At 47.7% G+C, this 22,685-nt stretch overlaps 7 protein-coding genes across 7 annotated transcripts; 5 read left to right on the forward strand and 2 right to left on the reverse strand.

Moving 5' to 3' along the window:
- Window positions 1-528: 528 nt before the first annotated feature.
- Window positions 529-1,690, forward strand: UA08_04075 (hypothetical protein; the record flags this gene model as incomplete). The annotated part of the gene is made up of 3 exons (XM_020266358.1): window positions 529-891; window positions 963-1,124; window positions 1,190-1,690. 3 exons carry the CDS (start codon window positions 529-531, stop codon window positions 1,688-1,690), a joined length of 1,026 nt encoding a protein of 341 aa, XP_020120423.1.
- A 350-nt stretch (window positions 1,691-2,040) lies between these two features.
- Window positions 2,041-3,696, reverse strand: UA08_04076 (ATP-dependent RNA helicase dbp8; the record flags this gene model as incomplete). The annotated part of the gene is made up of 2 exons (XM_020266359.1): window positions 2,041-3,100; window positions 3,170-3,696. 2 exons carry the CDS (start codon window positions 3,694-3,696, stop codon window positions 2,041-2,043), a joined length of 1,587 nt encoding a protein of 528 aa, XP_020120422.1.
- A 1,072-nt stretch (window positions 3,697-4,768) lies between these two features.
- UA08_04077 (hypothetical protein) lies at window positions 4,769-5,781 on the forward strand (the record flags this gene model as incomplete). The annotated part of the gene is made up of 3 exons (XM_020266360.1): window positions 4,769-4,979; window positions 5,042-5,134; window positions 5,210-5,781. The coding sequence occupies 3 exons, from the start codon at window positions 4,769-4,771 to the stop codon at window positions 5,779-5,781; spliced, it is 876 nt and encodes a 291-aa protein (XP_020120421.1).
- A 2,037-nt stretch (window positions 5,782-7,818) lies between these two features.
- UA08_04078 (hypothetical protein) lies at window positions 7,819-9,692 on the reverse strand (the record flags this gene model as incomplete). Its single annotated transcript, XM_020266361.1, has 5 exons — window positions 7,819-8,259; window positions 8,316-8,656; window positions 8,712-8,953; window positions 9,022-9,384; window positions 9,442-9,692. 5 exons carry the CDS (start codon window positions 9,690-9,692, stop codon window positions 7,819-7,821), a joined length of 1,638 nt encoding a protein of 545 aa, XP_020120420.1.
- An 881-nt stretch (window positions 9,693-10,573) lies between these two features.
- UA08_04079 (Clustered mitochondria protein-like protein) lies at window positions 10,574-14,527 on the forward strand (the record flags this gene model as incomplete). The annotated part of the gene is made up of 4 exons (XM_020266363.1): window positions 10,574-10,610; window positions 10,672-10,752; window positions 10,811-10,866; window positions 10,949-14,527. 4 exons carry the CDS (start codon window positions 10,574-10,576, stop codon window positions 14,525-14,527), a joined length of 3,753 nt encoding a protein of 1,250 aa, XP_020120415.1.
- Window positions 14,528-15,330: 803 nt separating this feature from the next.
- On the forward strand, window positions 15,331-18,201 carry UA08_04080 (hypothetical protein; the record flags this gene model as incomplete). Its single annotated transcript, XM_020266364.1, has 1 exon — window positions 15,331-18,201. One exon carries the CDS (start codon window positions 15,331-15,333, stop codon window positions 18,199-18,201), a length of 2,871 nt encoding a protein of 956 aa, XP_020120414.1.
- A 1,883-nt stretch (window positions 18,202-20,084) lies between these two features.
- UA08_04081 (hypothetical protein) lies at window positions 20,085-21,999 on the forward strand (the record flags this gene model as incomplete). The annotated part of the gene is made up of 3 exons (XM_020266365.1): window positions 20,085-20,813; window positions 20,881-21,066; window positions 21,127-21,999. 3 exons carry the CDS (start codon window positions 20,085-20,087, stop codon window positions 21,997-21,999), a joined length of 1,788 nt encoding a protein of 595 aa, XP_020120737.1.
- Window positions 22,000-22,685: the final 686 nt, after the last annotated feature.

Genomic DNA, 22,685 nt, shown 5'->3' on the forward strand with positions numbered 1-22,685 from the left:
TAGAGTGCATTTACACGTGGAAAACGCGGTATAAAAGCATTACAGTCTCATAATAGTCCATAATTACCAGTGATTGTCTGGAAAAATGGATAGAATACCAGAGTGAAGAGTTCAAGAAAGGGACTAGCCGTTGAGACGCGCAAAGTGATGGAGCTATACACGTTAAGAGACGTGAACGCAGCGCGGGAGCGAGCAACTCTCCACTTCAGGCGACACTGCGGAGACTGTCCGCCGCCTTCATTCAACAACTACAAAAACCACGCGACTTGCAGACGCGCTGCTACCTTTTTGTATGGGCCCTTAGCCTTTTGGTAAATAGGAAGAGCTCTATCTCACATCCGGATTTTGTTTCTCATTTCTCCTACTTCAGTCTATTTCTCATAACCTCACGATCTCTTCTATTGGGCCTCATCTTCTAACTCCTCACTGTGCCAATCTTTATTACACTGTGAGTCTAGCACCTCACAATTCCTTTCAAATCATCTAACTCTTACTGTCTTGCCAGCACTTCACAAATTGGTCTGCGTAATGCAGTCTATACTCCCAGAACCTAGCCCGCACAAAGCTGGGAGACGCGTGCTTGGCGAGAAGACTACCAACGCGTCGTTGACGACTGCTGCAAAGCGGATTGCAGATGCACCTTCACAGAAAACCTCAACAGCTGCAATCCCATTCAATGTATCAAGCAATGCACCCCAGGGAAACTCCCGAGCCATCTCGCCAGAGACTCGTCATGCTGGACAAAAACGAACCATTGATCAAGTGGTGGAAGACATTAGTGAGGTCGAGTCTGAACCTCGGAAGGTGTTCATGACCTCTCAACCGGAGGGGGAACAGGGATTTAAGATATTTGATGATGGGACTGGTACAAAGGCTTCTCAAACAACAGAGGTACGAAATTTGAGATTTAAATCCTCAACTGCTTTGCTTGTGTGCTGGATAACTAAAAGCTCCGGAATTAGACTTCTCCAGCCGCCTCTACAGCACCCCGGACCGTCGAAGCATTGGTACCGCGACAAACAGAAGAGGGAATCTCGCAGAAGAGCACCAGAAATGAATCAAAAGAAGACCATGTGAGCAGGGTTCCAACAGAGCCTGCGGCACGCAGAATATTCATCCAGCAGGTGAGTCTTCCGTGGAAGATACGGGATACAACTAGCGAACATGTTAGCTGACATCATGTCTACAGAGAGCTACCTTAGCCAGAAGCAGACTCCAATCTGCCATGCGTCGCATCGAGAACAAATCTCTTGACCGCGCCCTCTCTCAATTCGAGGCAGCAAACGGTCGTCCATTTCTAAGATACATATCCTCTTCTTCATCTCCATCCACGCCAAATGCTCAACAGGGGCAACAAACACCTACGAAACAAAAACGAGTCCTACTGCCACCACTTCCTCTCCAGGCGCGGTCGCGACCTGTTCGTTCTTCTGCCCAAAGAACAACCCCTTCATCAACAAGCAACATCGATATTCCTAAGAATGCAGAAGACGAGGAGGACAATGTCGACGATGATGAGGACGACAACGAAAAGACCCCCAAAACTTTAAGTGACGTCAGACAGCAACATACAACCGCTGATTCTGAAGGAGCTGAAGTTGCCATGAGTCAGGAAAGCGATTCCCTAATGGACAAGCTAGTGAAGTGGACGCAGTCATCAACCGATTCCAACCATGCGATTGAAGCATAGAAAGGCGAGATCAACTCTAAATACACGCCTTAGGGCAAATGGCTTGTTTTTTTTTCAGAGTTGTTTGTCTACAAAAAAATTTGGCCCCAGGGCTGACGGGAAGCATGACTGAATGTCTGCTTTTTGATCTTATTTGGAGCCTTTCAATTTTTTTTTTCTTCTGTATGATACCTACAGCATGACAACTAAGTAATCAATATCACGAGGATACCCATTGCTATTTTAGTTGGCTGTCTTAAACTTGCATAGCATTCTGCAGTACTCTAAGCGTACCGAGACTACCTAGATAGTTAATATAAAAACCTGACGGGTATCATTTCTAATATAAAATGGTGTATAAAATAACTGCATCACCGAACTTTTTTGAGCTTAGTCACACGACGTCCCAATACATCGCGACCTTCGTCAATCTCTCTTGCAGCATCCCGCTTAGCCTCACCCACCTCCTTCAGAACGGTACCTTTAACCACCCTCGTTTCAACGCTGACACCTTCCTCTTCCCACTGGACCATTTGCCTACCGACTCTTTGTTCAATGGCCAGAATGAGTTGCACATCTCGCTGGCCAACCAGGGTGACGGATTCACCGCTCCGGCCTGCACGAGCTGTACGACCTACACGATGGACGTAGTCGTCGGGGTTGCGAGGAACGTCGAAGTTGATGACGAGGCTGACATTGGGGATATCGAGACCACGCGAGGCTACGTCTGTGGCAACCAGGAGACGGGCCGCACTGGCTCTGAATCTGGAGAGGTTGGCAGTTCGCTCTGATTGGGGTAGAAGACTGTGCAGGGAGGTGACGCGGTGCGATAGACGGCGGAGCATTCGCTCGAGAAGGTCTGCGGTCTTTGTGCGGTTACAGAAGATAATGGCTGGTCGTGAGGAATTGTGCTCGGTTGAAAGAAGGACGTGAAGGAATGCTTCACGGTGCGTCATGGGCACCTGCAGGTACGTTTGTTTGAGGGTTGGTGGTATTGGGGCATGGTTTTCTGTGCCGATTTCTGTTACGAAGATGGGGGGGCGGTTTTCTGGGCGTGGCATGGACTTCAAAGCGCGGACTTCGGGGGTGACTGTGGCTGTGAATAGGAGAGTCTGACGTTCACTCGAAGGCGGCAGTGCAGAGAGACATGTCTCGACATCTGGGAGCATGCTGCCTTGTCCGCTGGTCAATAGTCTATCGGCTTCATCCATGACTACCATGCGAACACGATTCAGACCCACAATCGTGTCTTCCCCTGAGGTCCGAATATGGTCTGCCAGTCGCCCAGGCGTAGCGATTATAACATGGGGTCTTTGGGAAAGCGTAATGGCTTGTGGTCGCATGTCAGTGCCACCCGTGATGAGTACCGGCTTGAGACTCTGTGGCGCCGAGATGGCTTTAAATTGCTCGAAGATTTGGAGTGCAAGCTCGCTGTAGTCGAAATAAATTAGATAATGATTGAAGATACAATATTATCAACGTCTTGTATTAAATCCTTACCGAGTAGGTGTCAGTACGACAGCAAATACTCCGAATGGGTCTTCTGCCCATTTTTGAAGAATTGGCACTGCAAACGCAATCGTCTTTCCAGAACCTGTCCGACTGCCACCGATACAGTCTCTTCCTTTCAAAATCTCGGGAATACATGATCTTTGAATAGCGGTAGGCCGTCGAATTGCCATTGTCGACAGAGATTTGACGAGCCACGGAGCAACGTTGAGGGACGCAAATGTTGAATCTACTACCTGAAGCCCGATCTCGCGCGCATCTTGACTAGTGACCGGCTCCTCGGTCTGAGGTTTGGATTGAGTAGATGATACTTCGGTCTTCTTCCTTATACGCGAAATGGTCGGCAATGGTGCGATGGGAGCAGGATTACCGCCATCTGAGTCGTCTGAGGATACAGATAATCGTCTCCTCTTCGCCGGCCGGTTTGTATGTTCGATTTCCGTGGCATCATTGTTGGATAATTGAGAGAAACTGTCATCGGACGAATGCCGGTCTTCAGCAGCTCGGGACTTGGCCATTTTTTGTAGGTTGTGCCGATAGGAACAACAGGATATCTTCAGAGCATTGAGTGTGGGTGAAGAAAAATAAACGGCAGAAAATGTTATCGAAAGGGCGGTCAGTCTTTTTCCTTTTTGGAAATTTGTTCACCCGCCTTGCACTAACTGTTTGTAGTTAGAGCATGTGTCTTACGGCGATATGATCGGATAACGTGGAAAGGCGGGAGCCTAAACTTATTTGGGTTAGTCTGCGCATTCTTTAGATCTTATCTGACTTTTATCATTCTTCTAGAAGAGTGAATGTGGATTGTCTGTAGCTACATACTGTAGTACAGCCTTGACTGAAGGAGTGCAATTCAATCATACCGCTTTCTCGACACGCTGATATATGAATAGCAGGAACGCACTTCTTAGTCCTGGGCTAGCGTTTTGCCGAGAAGGATAGCGCGGTGTAGTTGCGAGCTTGCGAGCGAATACTGTATCATTCAATGATCCTCCAGGCTCGGCGCGTTTCTGAAATCTTAAAGCTAAACCCACCGTACGACACTTATGAAAGACAACTTGACTACGCAACAACGTATACGAAACTTAACTCCTAAATCATGAGTGACATACGAAGAAGCGGACATCGGATTTAAAGCGAGCATCGGGAGTGGCTCATGCCGAAAAAACTTTAATCATCGATTCTTCCGGAAAGGCAACGAGTCCCCACTGCTCGCGACGTGACTGGCTCGCATCAATTACCGCTTGTTGTGTTTGATTGCGAGTTCCATCATAGCCTTAGAACATGGCAAATGGTAAGTAGGTACTAGGTAGAGTAGTCAGGCTTTTCTAAACATGGAGTAGTTCCTAAGTATTTAGGGACTTTTATCTATTCGCAAACTGTATATATACGGGACGTGCTAATCGCGGCTCTATTATCTTCCAACTACATTTGGATCCTCGGATTTTATTTGTAATACTACGCATACATGCTTCAAAACGTATTTATTAGCACGTTTCTGCACCCGAAACCTGTATTTCCCTTCTTTTTCTCTCACATTAGATTCCCCATTTAAATGATTATGTGGGAGATCTCCTTTGCCTTATCAAGATGTTGAACACCACGCTCGCAGAGAAGTTATCGAATGTATGCGAGGCGCCGAGTTCTGAATTTGCGTCGTACAGCGACTATGGCTATGTACCATCTCTCGCTGCAGGCATCGTCTTCACCGTGATTTTTGCTTTGATAATGATTGTACATACTGTGCAAATGATATGGACGAAATACTGGTGGTGTTCTGTCTTCGCCATTGGGGCTATGAGTACGTGTCACGGCCACGCCGTAACCCTAATTGCAAGAGAAAACTAACATGCTTTTCTGCAGCTGAGGTTCTAGGTTGGGCAGCGCGGACCTGGTCTTCTTCGTGTCCCTATATACTGACACCCTTTCTTATGCAAATATCTACCCTCATCATCGGTATGCAACCCTTCGAGATTCTTGAAAAGATTTTTACATGCACTAGGGTTGAAAACAAGACTGACTGTCATGTAGCCCCTACGTTCTTTACAGCTGGTATCTACATTCTTCTTGGGCGTCTTATTGCTCTGCTCGGCCGTTCATCCTCTGTCCTGAGCCCGCGTCTCTATCTCTACATTTTTGTTACCTGCGATATCATCTCTCTCGTCGTGCAGGCTGTCGGTGGTGGTTTGGCATCTATTGCGCTGGAGAACAACGGCAACACTTCCCCGGGTACCGATATTATGGTTGCCGGTATCGTATTCCAACTGGCCTCGATCACGATCTTTGTCTTCTGCGCTGCAGACTTTTTCCGGCGTGTTCTGAGACAACGACTGTTGGCCTCGGTGGAGGGCAGTATCACGCCGTTGCTGCTTGCTATGATGTTCTCCATCTTACTGATTTATATTCGGAGTATCTATCGTACTATTGAATTGGTGCAGGGTTGGACGGGATACGTTATCACGCATGAAGCGTTCTTTATTGCTCTGGATGGTTCCATGATGGCCCCTGCCGTTGGAATATTCCTCATTGTTCATCCTGCTTGGTTCATGCCCAAGCAGAAACCGGTCGGTGAATACGATGAGATCTCGATGGCGTCGGCGTAAATTTCTGCTTCTCTATTCCTTTCTTGGGTTAGATTTCTTCCCTCTCTCTCTCTCTCTCTTTCTCTTTCTCTTTTTCTGGTGGATGTTATTTGCATCTATCATCCACGCTTTGACAGAATAAGCAGTTTTTTCTTTGTTAGGATTCCTTGAGCGTAAGAATTAGAAATAGAGTTAGAACATTATTATTCTACTATTAATGCCTTTCTCCGTCATTGAATTCACAATTGAGGTCTCATGTATTGTTATTCTACTACCGACTAGCCGATGTACGCCAATCCAATGGCATAAAAGTACATGATAACCCGTATAAATGGTCGGAAAGAAACCAAATAACTTGGGGCAAGAATAGGATTCCTTTGTTTCAAACAGGAATAGAGGGTGCTATTATGTAAAAAAGTTTTTTTTTTTAAAAAAAAAGACCAAAGCAAAACCAACCACCCACCCCGGAAATCTTCATACGCCGCTCCCACACGCCAACGGAGAGAGCCTGATTCGACTTTCCCTCGCAACGTTATATCAACGCGTACGCTAAAAGAGAAGTATTCAAACGCCCGGTACTGCTTCAATCCAAGCAAACATTGTTCCAACGGCTAAAGCTGCGGCAGCCCACAGAGAACCCCAGCCAAGAGAACCGATCAAGTCAATTCCCTTTATTGACCCCGAGCCTGCAATTACCGTATTCAAAAGAGTCATAATTGCCAAAATAAGAGTGCGGCTTGCGAGAGCCTTTCCTTTCGCTGATAGTTTCGCCCACGTTCGATTATATAAAGATGTGATGAGGTACTCTCCGTCTGGAGTCGACCGCGCTGCGCTGCTCCCCTTTGCAGACCACCCAGCCGAACTCACGAAAAGAAAATCATATGCTGCGTATCCACCAATAAGTAAACTTAAAAATACATATGGTAGTCCCTTTGGTCCAGAATGAACCAGCCGGATATCACTAAGCCCTCCAAAGTGCAAAACGAAGTGTACCGGCAACCATGTAGAGAAGCTTAAATAAAGGAAGATGGTGTAAATGGAAGCTGCAGCAATAGACGTGTAGAGAGCTGTCACGCGGTCCTGTAGGATGCCTCGATTGGAAACCTCGCCTCCCCGAGGGCTCGAAAGCGCATGGACCGAATTGGGGCCCCGGAATAGAGTGAACGGAATAGTTTTAGAGACTACTTCGATGAAATATGTGATCAAAACAGCTGATGGTTCAACCTCATAGAAGTTAAGCAGGAGAAAGTAAATGGGGGCGTGAGTGAGCAGCGTCAACTCGGTTACGTCCCAGCCTAAGTGTGCACAACCATCGCCTTGTTAGCTACCGGATATTTCTTTTCTCAAAAGACAAGCGGTGCGTAAGCAAAACTCATTCGTGCTTACCATCAAACCCCAATATCCAAGCCAAAGCCAGCTCGGTAGCTCTCCAGAGTATCAGCCCTCCGATTTCCCACCATTCTTCTAAATGCCTGCTGACACCTGCAAGGTGACCTGCTGTTTGTGACGAAAAGATGGTGAGCAGGCTTGAGCTCAAAAATAGACTGCTGAATACCACAAGCAAAAATCTAGCCGGTCGCGGTAGTTCCGCAACGCGCGAATACTTATGTGAAGACCTTTCAACTTCGACATGACGACGGTGAGAAGCCGAACCAACGGCTGCTTTGCCTTTGGCTTTGGCCATCGTGTGTTTGGTAGTTACCAAAGGTCGAATCTCATGAGTATAATCTGGAAGGAAAAAAGTATAATTGTTGGTTTATTGAACCGAGATTTTCCGTCAAGGACGAAACAAGCAGTGTGAGTTTTGTTCTTTGTCTTTTTGTCGCGATGATGTCTCCTCGTGTTTTAAGAGAGAAAGCTTTCATCCGTTTGACCGCTCATGACATCACCCGACACGCCAACCAAATGCGGATAGCTCCTGCCACTTACTTGATTAGGTATGGCTAGTTACCTAACTCGTATTTTTAGAAAAGAAATATCTATCGTTCGTAGAGTGATATGCACGTATATCATATATACACCTAGACTTCCTTCGTCCTCGTAAGCCAAGATCCCATTCTAGTTATCGTCTTCGCCTTCCTTCTCCTTCACGGAAAACTCAACAGTGCCCGACTCCCGGCCTTTGTTATCACGCACGACAACTCTATACTTCCCCTGATCCCACAGATCTTTGACTGTTAGCTCTCGAGTTCTTCCAAGACTTTCAATGTCGCCAATGCGAGTTAGTGTTTTCTCAAGATGATCGTCAAATCCCTCCTGTGAGCAAATTGCTCGAAAAGCGCGCTGCATGGGTACAGAATCAGCCCGCACCATGGCTTTAGAATCGATTGTGAAGATGTTGTCTTGATCGTAACTCCGGATAAAGTCTGCCCGGGTCATCACCTGTCGGGCCTCATGAAGGGACATTTGTGGTAAAATATGTCCAGTTTCTTCGTGATAGGTGGTCTCCATTTCTTTTTCGCGGTCAACCAAGGCCTTGGCAAGAACCATCGCCGCGGACTTTACGAGTAGAGTTAGTAGGGACTACAGTGAGATACAAGGAGCCCGAGACGTACGGAATATTTCTGCTCATCCATCACATCATCGTCCATTTCTGCGCCCAGAATCCAGCAACGATTGAGAAGCCATGACTTTTCAGCTTCACATATATCGTCGCATGCTTGTTTCATATCATGAGATTTGGCAACTCGATTGAGGAAAGACAAACGCCCTCCAACTGAGTCATAGACTTCGGTCAGCTTTTCAGCCGATAATTCCTCTCCATGATATCGTTTCCGATACTTTTTCAAAGCAGCCATAGCTGTTTGTTTAGGCAAGTCTGGAACTGGTATTGTGTCCATGCGGGTTGCATATCTTTTGAGGCGCTCATATACCCAATAATCATCACTATTAAAGACTGTTTCCCCTCATCAGCGATCTGAAACAAAATTGAGGGAAGGTCAATTACCTACCCATTGTAATGAGGTTGCTAGCAGCCCATTGTTCAGCTCGTTGCTGCATCAACTCTAGGAGATCTCGACCATCTTCATCGTCTCGGATGAGGTGCGTGCTATTAACAATGAGAATTAAAGGTGATTCTCCTTTTGTTCTTCTCCGTAAAGCTACCTTTTCCAGCTTATTCAAGGCTCGCTCGATATCGAGCAAGGCTGTAGTGTCACGTGGGCCTCTAATACTGAAAAGACTGCCAATATAACTGCAAGTCGAAAAGTTAAGAACATGGTCAATTTGGCAATGGAGCTGGGGTATGGTATAAGCGCATACTCTTCGTGATACTCATAGTCCAAGGCTTTGCCCAAGCGTACGCGGAAAATCTCCAGATCTGCATGCGCCTCAAACATCGCGACTCGCACGCCATTTATTTTGCGCATGGCATTCAGCAACATGGATGTCTTGCCGGTGCCTTTCTCGCCGATTAGGAGATAATAGTGTCCCTTGAGGTCACCTGCCACGATCCTATCAATTTTCTCTTGCTCATCGCGGACAACCCAGTGTTCCGCATCTGGGGCCTCCTTTCCGGGAGACGCCCCAGCGATATCGAGGACAGGGTCCCCGGGCTCAAATGCATTGTCGATCTTGTCCAAAATAAGCCACTTGTAATATCTGTGGTAGGAGTAACCGGCAACACTATGTTCTGGTCAATCTCAACATTTACAGAGGATTGCGACTAAGAGGGAACAATACCCTAGGATGAATATGGAGGCCATCGTGGCTCCTGCTGTCTCCAGCACCTTCATCGCTGTGTTCTTCCAGTTGTTTTCGGGCTGGCCTTTTGGCGAGTCATCGGCAACTGCATCTGGACCCCCGCTCGCCAGGAACCTGCTCGCACTGGAGCTGCTGAAAGTGACTGTAGGCCATGGCCTCCGGGGTTTGGCTGTGCCAAGCCTGAAGATTGCGGCTGACTTTCGACTCAGCAACGGACGAAGTTGGTACATTATGGCTTGTGAGGATCTTTCACGATGCTTTCCTTTTCATGCGCATTTGGGACCTGATATATGTTCTAAGATGAGATGGCCCGCACCGATGACCAGAGGTTCCTTTCGAAATGACTGAGCAAGGTAGTAGCACCTATCAAAGCAAATAGACCCGCCGGTGAATTGCGATTGACAAAAGAGAGAGAATCAGCGCAAAAGAACGGCACTGCAGAAGAATGAGCGGACGACTGCTACAGCAGGCACAGACGAGAAGAGCAGCTGCATGGGTGAATATCCCGCGCGGTCATGGCCAGACACGAGCCACAACTGCCAAGCTGCTGCGCCACAGTCGGCGCTATACGAATTGGGACAGCCGTGATTGGACAGAGCATCGCCCTCTGACAGTTGCGCGCTACCGAGTGTACTGAGCAGCCAGCAGCTGAGGACGAGGTGGTTGTTGCTGCTGCTGCTGCTGCTGTTCTTTTCATTTGTTCTTATTATTTCGTGCACACCTGCGTCGCTTCTCCAGCCGGAAAGCCGGGCCTGAGGAAGGCTCGCCCGACCACTCCCGACTCCTGCGGCACTAGAGCGCATCTCGGCTCCGGCACCGCGGTTACCTGCTAAATTTTTTTTCCCGCCGGAGCTCAGATTCAATTCCAATTGCTCCTTCTGATGCTGGATTAGCTTGCCAATCACCTCGCATTTCTCATTTCACATTTCGTGTTTCTGCTTTCTTTCTACTTTTCTTTTACAGAGGCAGGCTTTCTCTTTTGTATTCTTACTAATTTATAGGGATCGGTGCTGGCTTCGTTGCAGTTGCATTCATTGACGGTCAATAGCTCCTCGACTCTTTCTTTTGTTTGTACCAACATCGGATTGTCTATTGCTCGAGTCCAGAAGCCATGGCAGCTGAAAATACGCCATCGGAGAACTCGAACGGTTCGTCTTATCTCTCAATTGCCCCATTGGCGTTGCTAATATTGTCCTCGCCGTCGCATAGAGACTCCTCGTTCACAGCCAACCGAAAAACTCACGAACGGTGACCATGCAGGCGAGGAGACCGAGGAAGCCAATGGAGGAGGTACATTCGGACCCAGATATTTATTCGATGGCACGACATGTTGACAAAGGCGACTTAGGTGTCTTTCAGATTACTGTGAAATTACCGCATGAGCCTTACAAGATCCAGGTCATGGTGAGAGAAAGATCGCCCTCTTGAAACCAAGTGAAAAGAAAAATTAGCCAGCGGGAATTATCTAACCCACGGTGACCGACAGGTTTCAAGCCAAGAGCAAGTGCAAGACCTTCGCCAGTCCATTGTCGAGCTACCTGGTACTTTCCAGTACACATGTTTCCATCTTCAGTTCAATGGGCAACGGATCAACGACTATATTGAGCTGTCCGAGGTGAAGGATCTCAAAGCCGATTCCGAAATCACTCTTGTGGAGGACCCATACACCGAAAAGGAAGCTCGCATGCATGTAGTGCGCATTAGGGAGCTGATTGGCGCTGCCGGGGATCGTGTCGACAATCTGCAGGGTCTTTCCACAGGCTTATCGCTCCATGACTCTGTGGCAAGCGAGGCCGTAGACTCCGAGTCAGAGAAGACGGTAGACTCCAAAGGTCATCCCCTGGCCGGCTACGACCCGAACTCCCTTGGTAGTTTCAACACCATCCTTCCTCGAGCCGAGAACCCGGCTCCTAAAACCATCAAAGCGATTTCTCTCTCGCCATGGAACCCCCCGCCATACAATCTGCGACAAAAAGGCCACCTTCTCTATCTGCAGGTTACCACTAACGAGGGCGAACAACATCAAATCACCTCGCACGTTTCTGGTTTTTACGCCAATAAGTGCTCGAATAGCAAATTCGACCCCTTTCCCCGGCCGGCACCCAAGAACAACAGCGCCCATTCTTTGCTCACCTTAATCTCACAAATATCGCCATCTTTTGAGAGCAGCTTCCGCGCATTGCAGGAGTCAAACAGCCAGCGAGACCTCTTGACGACGTTTCCTTTCCAAAACGCTATCCCCAATAGCCCGTGGTTGGTGACTCCCACCGCGGCTTCCCTAAATGCCCATCAGCCCGACGTTGCGAGATCTCAAGAGAACCTATTAATTGCTGGAGTTGATAACTCGGAAACCCTTCGTGACTGGAATGAGGAATTCCAGTCCACCAAGGAGCTTCCCCGTGAGACGGTTCAGGATAGAGTCTTCCGGGAGCGCTTGACTTCAAAGCTCTTCGCTGATTACAATGACGCTGCTGCGCGTGGTGCTGTGCTGGTTGCTAGGGGCGAGGTGGCACCCCTGAACCCAACGGAAGGTCGCGATGCTCAAATATTCGTCTACAATAACATATTTTATTCATTCGGAGCAGATGGCGTTGGTACTTTTGCTTCTGAGGGAGGCGATGAAGCCGCACGTGTTGCAGTCGGGAAGGACGTTTTGGGAATAAAAGCTGTCAACCAATTGGATATTTCTGGCCTGTTTACACCAGGCACTGTTGTTGTGGACTATCTTGGAAAACGCGTGGTTGGCCAAAGCATTGTTCCGGGCATTTTCAAGCAGCGAGAACCTGGCGAGCACCAAATTGATTATGGTGGTGTTGAAGGAAAGGAGGTTGTTGCTGAGCATCCTGATTTTGTTTCTGTCTTCGAAAAGCTTTCTAAAGCCTTGCGAGTGAAGAAGCATCCTGTATGGGATAAGGAAGGAAAACGCCATGATTTGGAAGGTAGTGTTGAAACCAAGGGTCTGCTGGGCACCGATGGCCGTAAATATGTTCTCGACTTGTACCGTATCGCCCCTATCGATATTTCGTGGGCCGAGGAAGAGAGTGCTCATGAAGCCTATCCTCATCGGATGTCTATCTTGCGTCTTGAGTTGGTGGAGTCGTATTGGCGGTCAAAGATGAGTCAGTACGTCAAAGAAGAAGTCGCAAAGAGACGAAGCAAAAAGGCAGCAGAGAAGACCGACAATGAAGCTCAGACTGAAGATTCCGAGAAGGCTGCGGAGGACCAAGAGCGTGTAGATATCTCAGGGTTCAACCTTGCACTCAACCCGGATGTCTTCAGCGGCCAGGTTCCTCAGACAGAGGAAGAGAAGAAAGAATGGGCTGAGGATGAGAAGGAAGTCCGCAATGCTTGCGACTATCTACGAACCAAAATACTCCCTGAACTCATTCAAGATCTTTACAATGGGGACGTTGGTTTCCCAATGGACGGACAGTCTTTGAGCCAATTGCTTCACAAGCGTGGCATCAATATTCGCTACCTGGGCCGTCTGGCTAATTTGTCTCAGCAAAAAGGCCATCGTCTACGATCTTTGGCAACCTTGGTTACCCAGGAAATGATTGCACGTTCTTTTAAACACATTGCCAATCATTATCTCCGCTCCCTGCCCCCACCATTTGCCGCTTCGTGCATTTCTCATCTCTTGAACTGTCTACTGGGGTCAGATGTCAATGGCAAGCCTCAAGCAGATATTGATGAGTCTTTGCGCCAGATCTACCCAGAGGCTGACTTTTCCTTTGAAGCTGTCAGCCCATCTGATCTGCAGGCGGAGATTGAGAAACAAGTCAAAATTAGATATCGTTTCTCGCTTCCATCGGATTGGGTCGGCTCTTTGAAACATCTGCAGTTGCTGCGCGATATTTCCATCAAACTTGGTATTCAACTTGGCGCTCGAGAGTTCGCCTTCACCAAGGCTCAAGCATCGTCTCTGCCAGTAACAAACGGTGTGGATGAGACCAAACACGAAGAGACCAACAAGAAGAAGAAGAAGAAGGCTGCTGGCGACAGCGCCTCTCCACCGCGCTCTGCTACCCCCAAACCCATCACCACATTCACACAGGAGGACATTCTCAATGTTGTTCCCCTAATCAAAGACGCAGCTCCGCGAAGTGCCTTGGCTGAAGAAGCCCTTGAGGCAGGCCGCATTTCTTTGATGCAGAACCAGAAGCAGTTAGGACAGGAACTTATTTTGGAATCCCTCTCCCTGCACGAGCAAATATATGGTATCCTCCATCCCGAGGTTGCCAAACTGTACCATCAACTGTCGATGTTGTATTACCAGACCGACGAAAAGGATGCCGCAGTTGAGCTTGCACGCAAAGCAGTTATCGTCACAGAACGTACACTAGGTGTTGATTCTGCGGACACCATCTTGAGCTATCTAAACTTGAGTCTTTTTGAACACGCGACCGGTAACACTAAAATGGCTCTTGTGTATGTGAAGCATGCTATGGATCTCTGGAAGATTATCTACGGCCCGAATCATCCCGATTCCATTACCACCATGAACAACGCTGCTGTCATGCTGCAACATCTCAAGCAGTATCCGGATTCTCGTAAGTGGTTTGAGGCCTCTCTCACCGTCTGCGAGGAGCTATTTGGCCGGCAGTCAGTCAATACCGCCACGATTCTGTTCCAACTTGCCCAAGCCTTGGCCTTGGATCAAGATTCGAAGGCTGCTGTAAACCGTATGCGCGATGCATATAATATCTTCCTTTCCGAGCTCGGTCCAGAGGATCGCAACACGAAGGAAGCCGAAAGCTGGTTGGAGCAACTCACCCAGAATGCCGTTTCCATTGCGAAGCACGCCAAGGATATCCAAGCTCGCAGACTTCGCAGAGTCAACCTGAGCACTCGTGTCTCACTAGGCACTAAGCCCCAACCCCAAGTTGGCCAGTCAGCGCCGGAAGCCGCCGGCGATGCCCCAGCCGGAGCAGCGCAATTGGACAACCGAAGCATTGATGAGCTCTTGAAATTCATTGAAGGCGACTCTAGCAGCCCACGCGGCAAGCAGTCCAAGAGAGGCACCGCCAATCCTAAGCTTCGTGGCACCAAACAATCCAAATGAATCTAGTTTGGGTGTAAAGATGTTGTATGATATTAAAAGCAATCTTTGGTTTCGGTTTACATCACCCTATTTCAAACAATAAAATGGCAGTTTCTTGTATATTTTGTTTTGTGTTCTTTTGTTGTTCTATGCATGGCATGTACGGGTTGAGCTTCTCATGGCTGGGTGGACAAGACAATTGTATAATACTGTATTATGTGAGCATCTCAACTCTATTCCTCATAATTACTGGGCTTTTGGGGCGTTTTGTGATAGGTACTTGTCAGGATTCTGAATAAAGAATCTTATTCCATCATAAAATTTGAAGAATTTCGAGCGGCGTACTGCTAGCGAGACAAGCCAAGTTACAACGACGACGAAGAAGTGTTGGTTGGCAAGGCTGTCTGTCCATTGCTGGACTGTAAGGAGGAAATATAGTGCACCAGCCACGGGGTGGCACGCAAGCAGCCACAGCGCCAATCGGAGCGGAGATGGTCCGTGCGCTTGTGTAAACAATCCAAAGTCGCTTATGTTTTGGCCCTTCACAGAAGATACTTTGTCACCTCGCCAGTATGATACGTTTTGGAGACTGTATATCCTATTATGCACACAGGATATGGAGTTGCTGATTTCTTTATGAAGACTTAGCGAAAACATATTTTATCACCGCCCTGCGTCCAGTTTACAGGGAGAGAGAGACAGAGGGACCATGATGGGCTCTCTAAGCTGACGCAAGCATATAATGCACATATTTCTCAGTCTCTATTTGGATAGATGATATACATTTTGGGAGGGAGGCTTTGTTTGTTTGAACCAGTGTCGACATGGACGACGTTTATACGACGGCAAAATGGGCAAACCGAATGCTGCGGCCCTTGACTTCGCTCCACCACCGACTCGCCAAATATCGTGAAATGCAATCCGTTGGTGCACAACAACCTGAAACGATCAAGACTGTATCTACCGTATCGATTTCGGAATCTTCGAGGAAGAGGCATGCTGCGGCTGATTCGGAGCATGACTCGGAGTGTGGAGATAATGATCCATCCTGGATCCCGCGAAAACCTGATGCGAAGCGCGTCAGGCGAAAGTACGTGGTCAGGGGGGAACGACACCGTCGCCAACCTCGATTCAGGCCAGTTTTACATAGTCCGGAGACAGTTAAGACTTTGCCTGGGGCGATCGAGATTGCTACGCCCTTGATTATGGGTAAATCGACGGACGTGACCAACGACAAGGGTTCTAAGGAGACGGGATTAGGTGACCACCGAAATGAAGAGAGCTCGAGAAACAATACGCAGCAGAAAAAGTGGCCAGAAAGGACAGGGAAGAGGCAGAATCAGGCCCGATTCCCGAAACCAGATCCGCAGTGGAGGGTATCGTTGGATTCGGCAAAGGATATAAATTATGCTGATATTGTGCAACGTTTGGATATTGTGTTTCTGAAGTTCTTGGAGAAGACGCGTTTAGCAGACTCGCGGTCTCCGCGCTCGACCAATAATTCTCGATCATTGTTACTGACAGTTATGCGCCGGTTGCCCCAGTTTATTGCCGAGGAACAAAAATTGCAGGACGAATGTGACGCGGACGATGACATTGATATGGCGGATGCATATTTTACAGAACTAGAGTCGGCATATGGTTCTAGTGGGAAGGGATGGCAGCCTCTTCGCGAAGCTGTGCGGTCGCAAGGGATATCATTGGTCTGCAACATGCTGCAAGAAAATTGGATCACGCACTTGACGGCATCTATCTTAATCAAGAAATGTATTGGCGCTGAAGAAAATGATGCAGTTGAGAGGTTACTTGGTGCTCTACTGTTGAAGTTGGATTGCTGTGATTTCCCCGATGCTTTCGACCCTTGGAGAGTGCACCAGTCTGTTCGCGATCCTGTTCGATTATTACACAGGTACTGGTCCATGTCTGGAAATAGCTCTTTTGTCTTTGCCGAAATAGAGCGGTTGCTGCGGCGAAAAGTTCTACCCAGTGAATGGATGGTTACAACGCCGTGGAAAGCCTTCGTTGCTTCTGCGACAAAGTCATTATCGAATGGGGATAGCGAATATGCCGCAGCAACAAGATTGATTACGGCAATCTTGGAGACTGCAGCCGGTATAAATGCCTATGAGACGCATTCTCTCGGCACTAACCAGCACGCAAAGACGGCAAAACGGCTCCACGCACAAAGTACCTCTATCCTACAAACACAATTCGCGGATTCAAATCGAAATCGATGTCCTGTTTATATCCATGACGCTCTTAGCAACCTGATATCCAGTCTGGTTGTTGCGTTATGCAGTATGTATTGTGTACGTGTGGAGCAATCTACAAATCTCGATCTCGACTCGAGCACACGGATTGTGAGCATCTTTAGCAACATTATCCTTGCGCTTCAGCGTGAGTTGGCCGTCGGGCATGGAAGTTTAAATTCTAAAGACGACCAAACAAAGGTTCATTTACTCCGAAAAGGTTACTTACTACTTGGCCATTACCTGTTGAGATGTCAGCAGGAAGATACACAAATTTTGGATTGCGAAAAGGTTGGAATCGTGGACGTTTCCTTGAGCAAGGACTGCGAACCCTTTTTTGAGGTTCTACAACAAAATTCAGATATCATCAAAGAGCTCTCGGGGATGGTTGGCCAAGTCGTGAGGTGTTGCGAACGTGGCGGCGAACAGGCACAGTGCCGACGAGCACGCAGGCTATGTACTCACCTGCTGACATTTGAGCAATTTGAGATGAATAACCTTACCTTATTTCTGGGCCAGGTCGCTGTTGAAGTCGCCTTGGATTTTGCCCAATACAGCCAAGACGCAGAAGACCATACTTTCGCTGCCGACATTCAGGAAACTGTCTCGGCCCGCAGAATGCGTTTCAAGGGCGGTAGGTGCAGAGCACTGGGACCGGAATATTACAACACTCCGTTCTTTAGATGGGAGGAAGGCATTGGCGAGTGGATTGCTAAAACTCCATTGGTGAGAGCCAAAATTGCTTTGCCTAAGCCAATGGTAGAGATTACAACATTATCATCAACAACAATGACTAGGTCGCTTTCTAGCGTCAGTGAAGAAGAATCACGCTCACCGTCGTCCATCGGGAATGGCTCTAGCATGACTTCGGTGGCAGGTTCTCCGAGCTCAGTCTGCCCGAAAAAAAAGAACATGGACATTGAGCCTCCGCACCAAAGAATAAAGCGGCCTCGAAAATCTTACGATAAAACTAGACAATCTACGCGCATAGCGACCAGACAGAGCAATATGTTAGTATTAATTCATGCTGAGGAACGCAATCGTATTCCCTGCAATGCCAAGAGCGATTATGAATCTGAATACAACGCTCTCGAAAGAGCCCCGGAGGATGGGGACTTTGAGACCGAAAGAGGGGAGATATCCGATGATGAAGAAAACGCTAAAGTTATGAAGTTACAGAGCAGTGTTGCACGGCAACATCAGCAGCAGCGGCAGCACAAGAGGATGAATTTCGAGGTTATCATCCACAATTGTGCAGGGACCCCTAGACAGACACCAGCACATGGCCGACGTGGACGTGGCCGGCCTCGAAAGCAAGTGGCTCAGCAAGCAGCACAAGCTCGTTCACAGTCAATTGTTGCTCCACGGCAAAAGCCGTCACAGCAGCGTTCCATAATTCCCTGCTCCGAGGACGAAGATAGTGATGACGAATTGAGCTTTCTGTAACACAGGAAAGTTAGAACATACGCATGCTGGATGTTTTTTGAATCATTTTTTGTTTTGTGTCGAACGTGGGCATTGTCTGTAATTTTAGGGCTGACTGGTGGCGTTGTATATACCCAGGAGCTTAGTGCAGCATTATCTCTTATTTCACTATGTACTATTTACTATGTAGCACATCGTATTTGTTGTTTTCTTCCGTAAATGCCCTCTGGCAGCAGCAAACGATCCTAATAGTGCAGCTGGTATTTCGGGCGGGAGCGTTGCTGCCGGGATGCAACTTTTCCCAACATAGCGGAGATGCACTCGAGATACTTCCTGTTTGGGAAAATGAGGAATCATTGGTAAGCCCTTACAAATCAAGCAAGCTGCAATGTGGATTCAAGTTGACTAGTCACTAGTGTCTATCTGATAAGATATTATGCTAGCGCTGAACGCCTATAGACATGCATCCCTTGTCTCCTTAAGCCACTGTAATCTCAAGCTCTTTATTTCCGAGCAAGCGTTTCAGATGCCTTGGGAATTCCCAAACGGATGAGCCATTGTTCGAAAGCATCTACTATCTGGCAGCACCACTATCTATCTGAGTTACGTGTGGCTGCTGGATTAGGCTCAGAATATAGTGGACGTAACCCTAAGTACCTAAGGCGCCACTAGCTGAGGATCAACGGCGTGGCGCGGATGATACGCAGTTGCATGAGTGGTACTTAGGTAGATCCTGATAAGTTAGGAAGTATGACTAGGCAGTTGTAAATGGGCATCAACTTCAATATCGAACTTGTCAAGTTAGCCTTCAGCCTGCGTGGCATGGCATGTAGTATGTATGTAGTTACACTTACGGCAGTTGACGAGCTGTGATTGGCCGGCGGCGCTTAGCTGAGGATCTGGATGGTGAGACGCAACTTCCCTCCTGATTTCTTCTCCAGCTTCATGCTTCATGCTGCCTCACCGGCCCTTGTTTATCCACTCGATGCCACAGGACCATAGGAGTGCCGCCTATCTGCGTCGCCAGCCGTTTCCGGCATTCGCTCGACAGGCAGAACACTGGCTCTGAGGCACAATTTGCTCGCATATCCCCGGCACAGACCATGCTTTCTGTTTCATCTGTTGCTTGGCTGCCAGGGCGCTGGCCGGCAAATACTCTGCCGCCAGGTCTGCTAAAGCTCAGCCTGAGACCTAGCTCGAGGGTTTGATGCACTCGACATTCCTCACGATGGGGTAATTGTTTCTCTATAAGCCGCTAAATCCAATGAGAAATCACACATTCGGATGTCCCTAGTTCCATATGCTTCGGAGAACTCCACTCGAATACTTGAGCCTGGACTATCCTGCCCGACTTAACTATACTAGCACTATATCGTGGCTGGGTCTTGGAGACGATGAATCCTTCATCTCATATTTATGCATGTGGTTCGACTCGTGGACCGCCGACATCTGGTCCCACCACCTGTTATCGGGCATCTTCATCCCATTTTTCTTCACGCGGTTCCTGGAGGGTCGCTTTTGCTTTGAACTTTTAGGCTCTGTGAGTTTGAATTTTCTTTCCTGCTTTGTTTTTGCATGTGATAGTTGGTTCTTTCCTGACTGTGCGAGAGAACCCTGGACTTTTTATCTATGACTGTTAATTTATCCTCCTAGGAGATCACTGTCTATGCGGTGCTGTAGCTATTTGGCCCACATACTCCATCAACAGTTGTGGGAATTACCAGTCCATCGATAACTAACAGCGACAGGCAGGCTCTAAAGACCCCACTGTTACAGTGCAACACATAGAAGACTTCTTTTTCCTATTAGTAGAGCTGGCTCTCTACTTTTATCCCTTCCCTTCTTTTTATTGATCCTCAATCAAATCACCAATACTGATAAGATTTGCCTTTCTCACCGTCATGATGGCAACTTCAGTTACCATTGTCATAGCCTATATGGCCATGTCTGTCTATGCGCAACAAGGGGCTGAGCAACAAGAGGCCGCTCGAATGGCCTACTATGGGACCATGCAAATGGATTATGCCCATTATATGTTGATTGCAATGGCATCAATTGTCACTCTCTTCTTTATCTGGAAGACGGCCCTTAGATTCACGTTCCACCTTCGACATTTATATGCGCAAGCCAACGAGAATCAGCGCTATTTCGCTCGCAATGACTACCATATGGCCTTGCTAAAACGGTACCTCGTGGATGCTCCGCTATTTCGTACTCGCCACAACCGAGAGTTTCAGTTGTTCCATGCCGTGAACCTTGGGTCCTTGCCCAATCGATTTCAAGCGATATGTCTGGCAGGACTCATTGCCATGAATGTTTCTTTATGTGTTTTGAATATTCCCTTCAGCGACAGGAAATCCTATCCTGAATTACTGAGGAATCGCACAGGGACTCTCGCTGTTACTAACCTGATTCCTATGGTAATCTTGGTTGGACGCAATAACCCGCTCATTCCTCTCCTCGGCCTGTCTTTCGATACTTGGAATTTCTTCCATCGTTGGATTGCCCGTATTGCGGCTCTCGAGGGCATCGCCCATATGTTGACTTTCGTTGTTGCTGAAGTTAAACAATCCGGATGGGCCGCTCTGGCTAAAGCGATTCAGGGACATCGACAGATAACGACTGGTTTGATAGTATGCAAACATTTAAATTCCCATTTTGAGATTGACAAAGTGCTGACTAATTCTCGTTGTGAAACAGATTATTGTAGGCTTTGTCTCCCTGGTGCTCACTGGTGCTTCTCCTCTGCGACATGCCTTTTACGAAACATTTCTCCATGTTCACATCTTGCTGGTGCTGATGACTTTCGTCACTCTTTGGTACCATCTACAAGACATGCCACAGCAAAAATATCTTCTAGCGACATTGGTGTTGTGGGTTGCCGAGGTAAGCTTTGATATTCATAATGTAACCAGGGGACCAAAGATTTTCTAACTGAAATACCAGCTAGCTGTTCGTTTAATTATCAACGTTTACCGTAACCTCATTGGCGGCAAAACAACGGCGAAGGTTGAAGCGCTTCCCGGAGATGCTTCGAGGATCACGCTGAAGCTCGCCCGACCATGGACGGTTCGTCCGGGTCAGCACGTTTACATATGTATTCCATCCATCGGACTATGGACCTTCCATCCATTCAGTGTAGCATGGAGTGAGAAACAGCAAGCATTGACTGACGAGAAGGGATTGGTTATGACGCAGCAAGATGTAGTGTCCACGCAAACAGAAACCATATCACTTCTCGTTCGTCGAAGAACGGGATTCACTGACCGCCTATACAAACATGCGTCAAAGGGTATCGATGGACAGGCTCATCTATCTGCATTTGTTGAGGGACCATATGGAGAAATCCACAATCTAGACTCTTACGGGACAGTTGTGCTATTTGCTGGCGGTGTGGGCATTACCCATCATATTCCGTTCATCCGCCACCTGGCCCGAGGATACGCAGATGGGGTTGTCGCTGCTCGTCGAGTGACACTAATATGGACTATTAAATCGCCTGAGCATCTGGAATGGGTACGTCCTTGGATGAACACAATTCTGCAAATGGACCGTCGCCGTGAGATTCTGCGTATTATGCTTTTTATTACTCGTCCTCGAAGCACGAATGAGATCCGTAGCCCTAGCTCAACGATTGAAATGTTCTCTGGCCGGCCCAACATCCAGACCGTTCTCGACAAGGAGATTGAGCAGCAAATCGGAGCCATGGGGGTGATGGTATGCGGGAGCGGCGCTCTCAGCGATGATGTCCGCCACGCATGTCGCCAGAGACAGGTTAGTAGCAACATCGACTATATTGAGGAAAGTTTTAGCTGGTGAAATCGTCACTTAGTGTTTCTTTAGCCCGGCCTAGATGGCAAAAGATTGGATTTTAGTTTCACTTGTTTTTATATACTTTTTTGTCTTAGATGGTACAAATTTGATGTTTGATTTCTCCCTTTTCCCCGTTCCTTTAAGGATAAGTGGCCAAGTATACACTGCAGCAGCATATTTAAACGACCGGAAATGAAGCGATGTGAACAATCTTCCGGCTTTGAGCAGAGATTGCGATAATTCCACGTTGATTGGAGGCATAATACTGACAAACTCCCTAGATAAGTCACTGCATGAATATAACCTATCATGGTATACGAATGCCTGAGGCCTAGGCAGTGGTTAAGAAACCCTAAGCTTACGCGGGAACCCACCACCTGATTGGTCAAACCATTAAAAGTAATTACCAGATTAGAAAGTTATATCAGTGTCAAGTTGTGATGGCGTTCAATTGCTACTATCATCGTAAGCTGGGAAGTAAGACAAACATATTTACCACACGCTCTCTCCCTGTGGTTCTGTCCCACTGCCAAATGAATGCGAGATAAACTTTCAGTCTTGAATGTAATAAATGTTGACCTAATTACATTCAATACCTTGCAACTTCTCGTCCGAGAGAGTATGCACTAAACCCGCAATCAAGTTGTCATTAGATTATATTTTCAATAACAAGACAACCACATACCCCGAGG

This window comes from Talaromyces atroroseus (genome assembly GCF_001907595.1).
Source record: "Talaromyces atroroseus strain IBT 11181 chromosome Unknown scaffold_4, whole genome shotgun sequence".
In the NCBI taxonomy this organism is placed as follows: domain Eukaryota; kingdom Fungi; phylum Ascomycota; class Eurotiomycetes; order Eurotiales; family Trichocomaceae; genus Talaromyces; species Talaromyces atroroseus.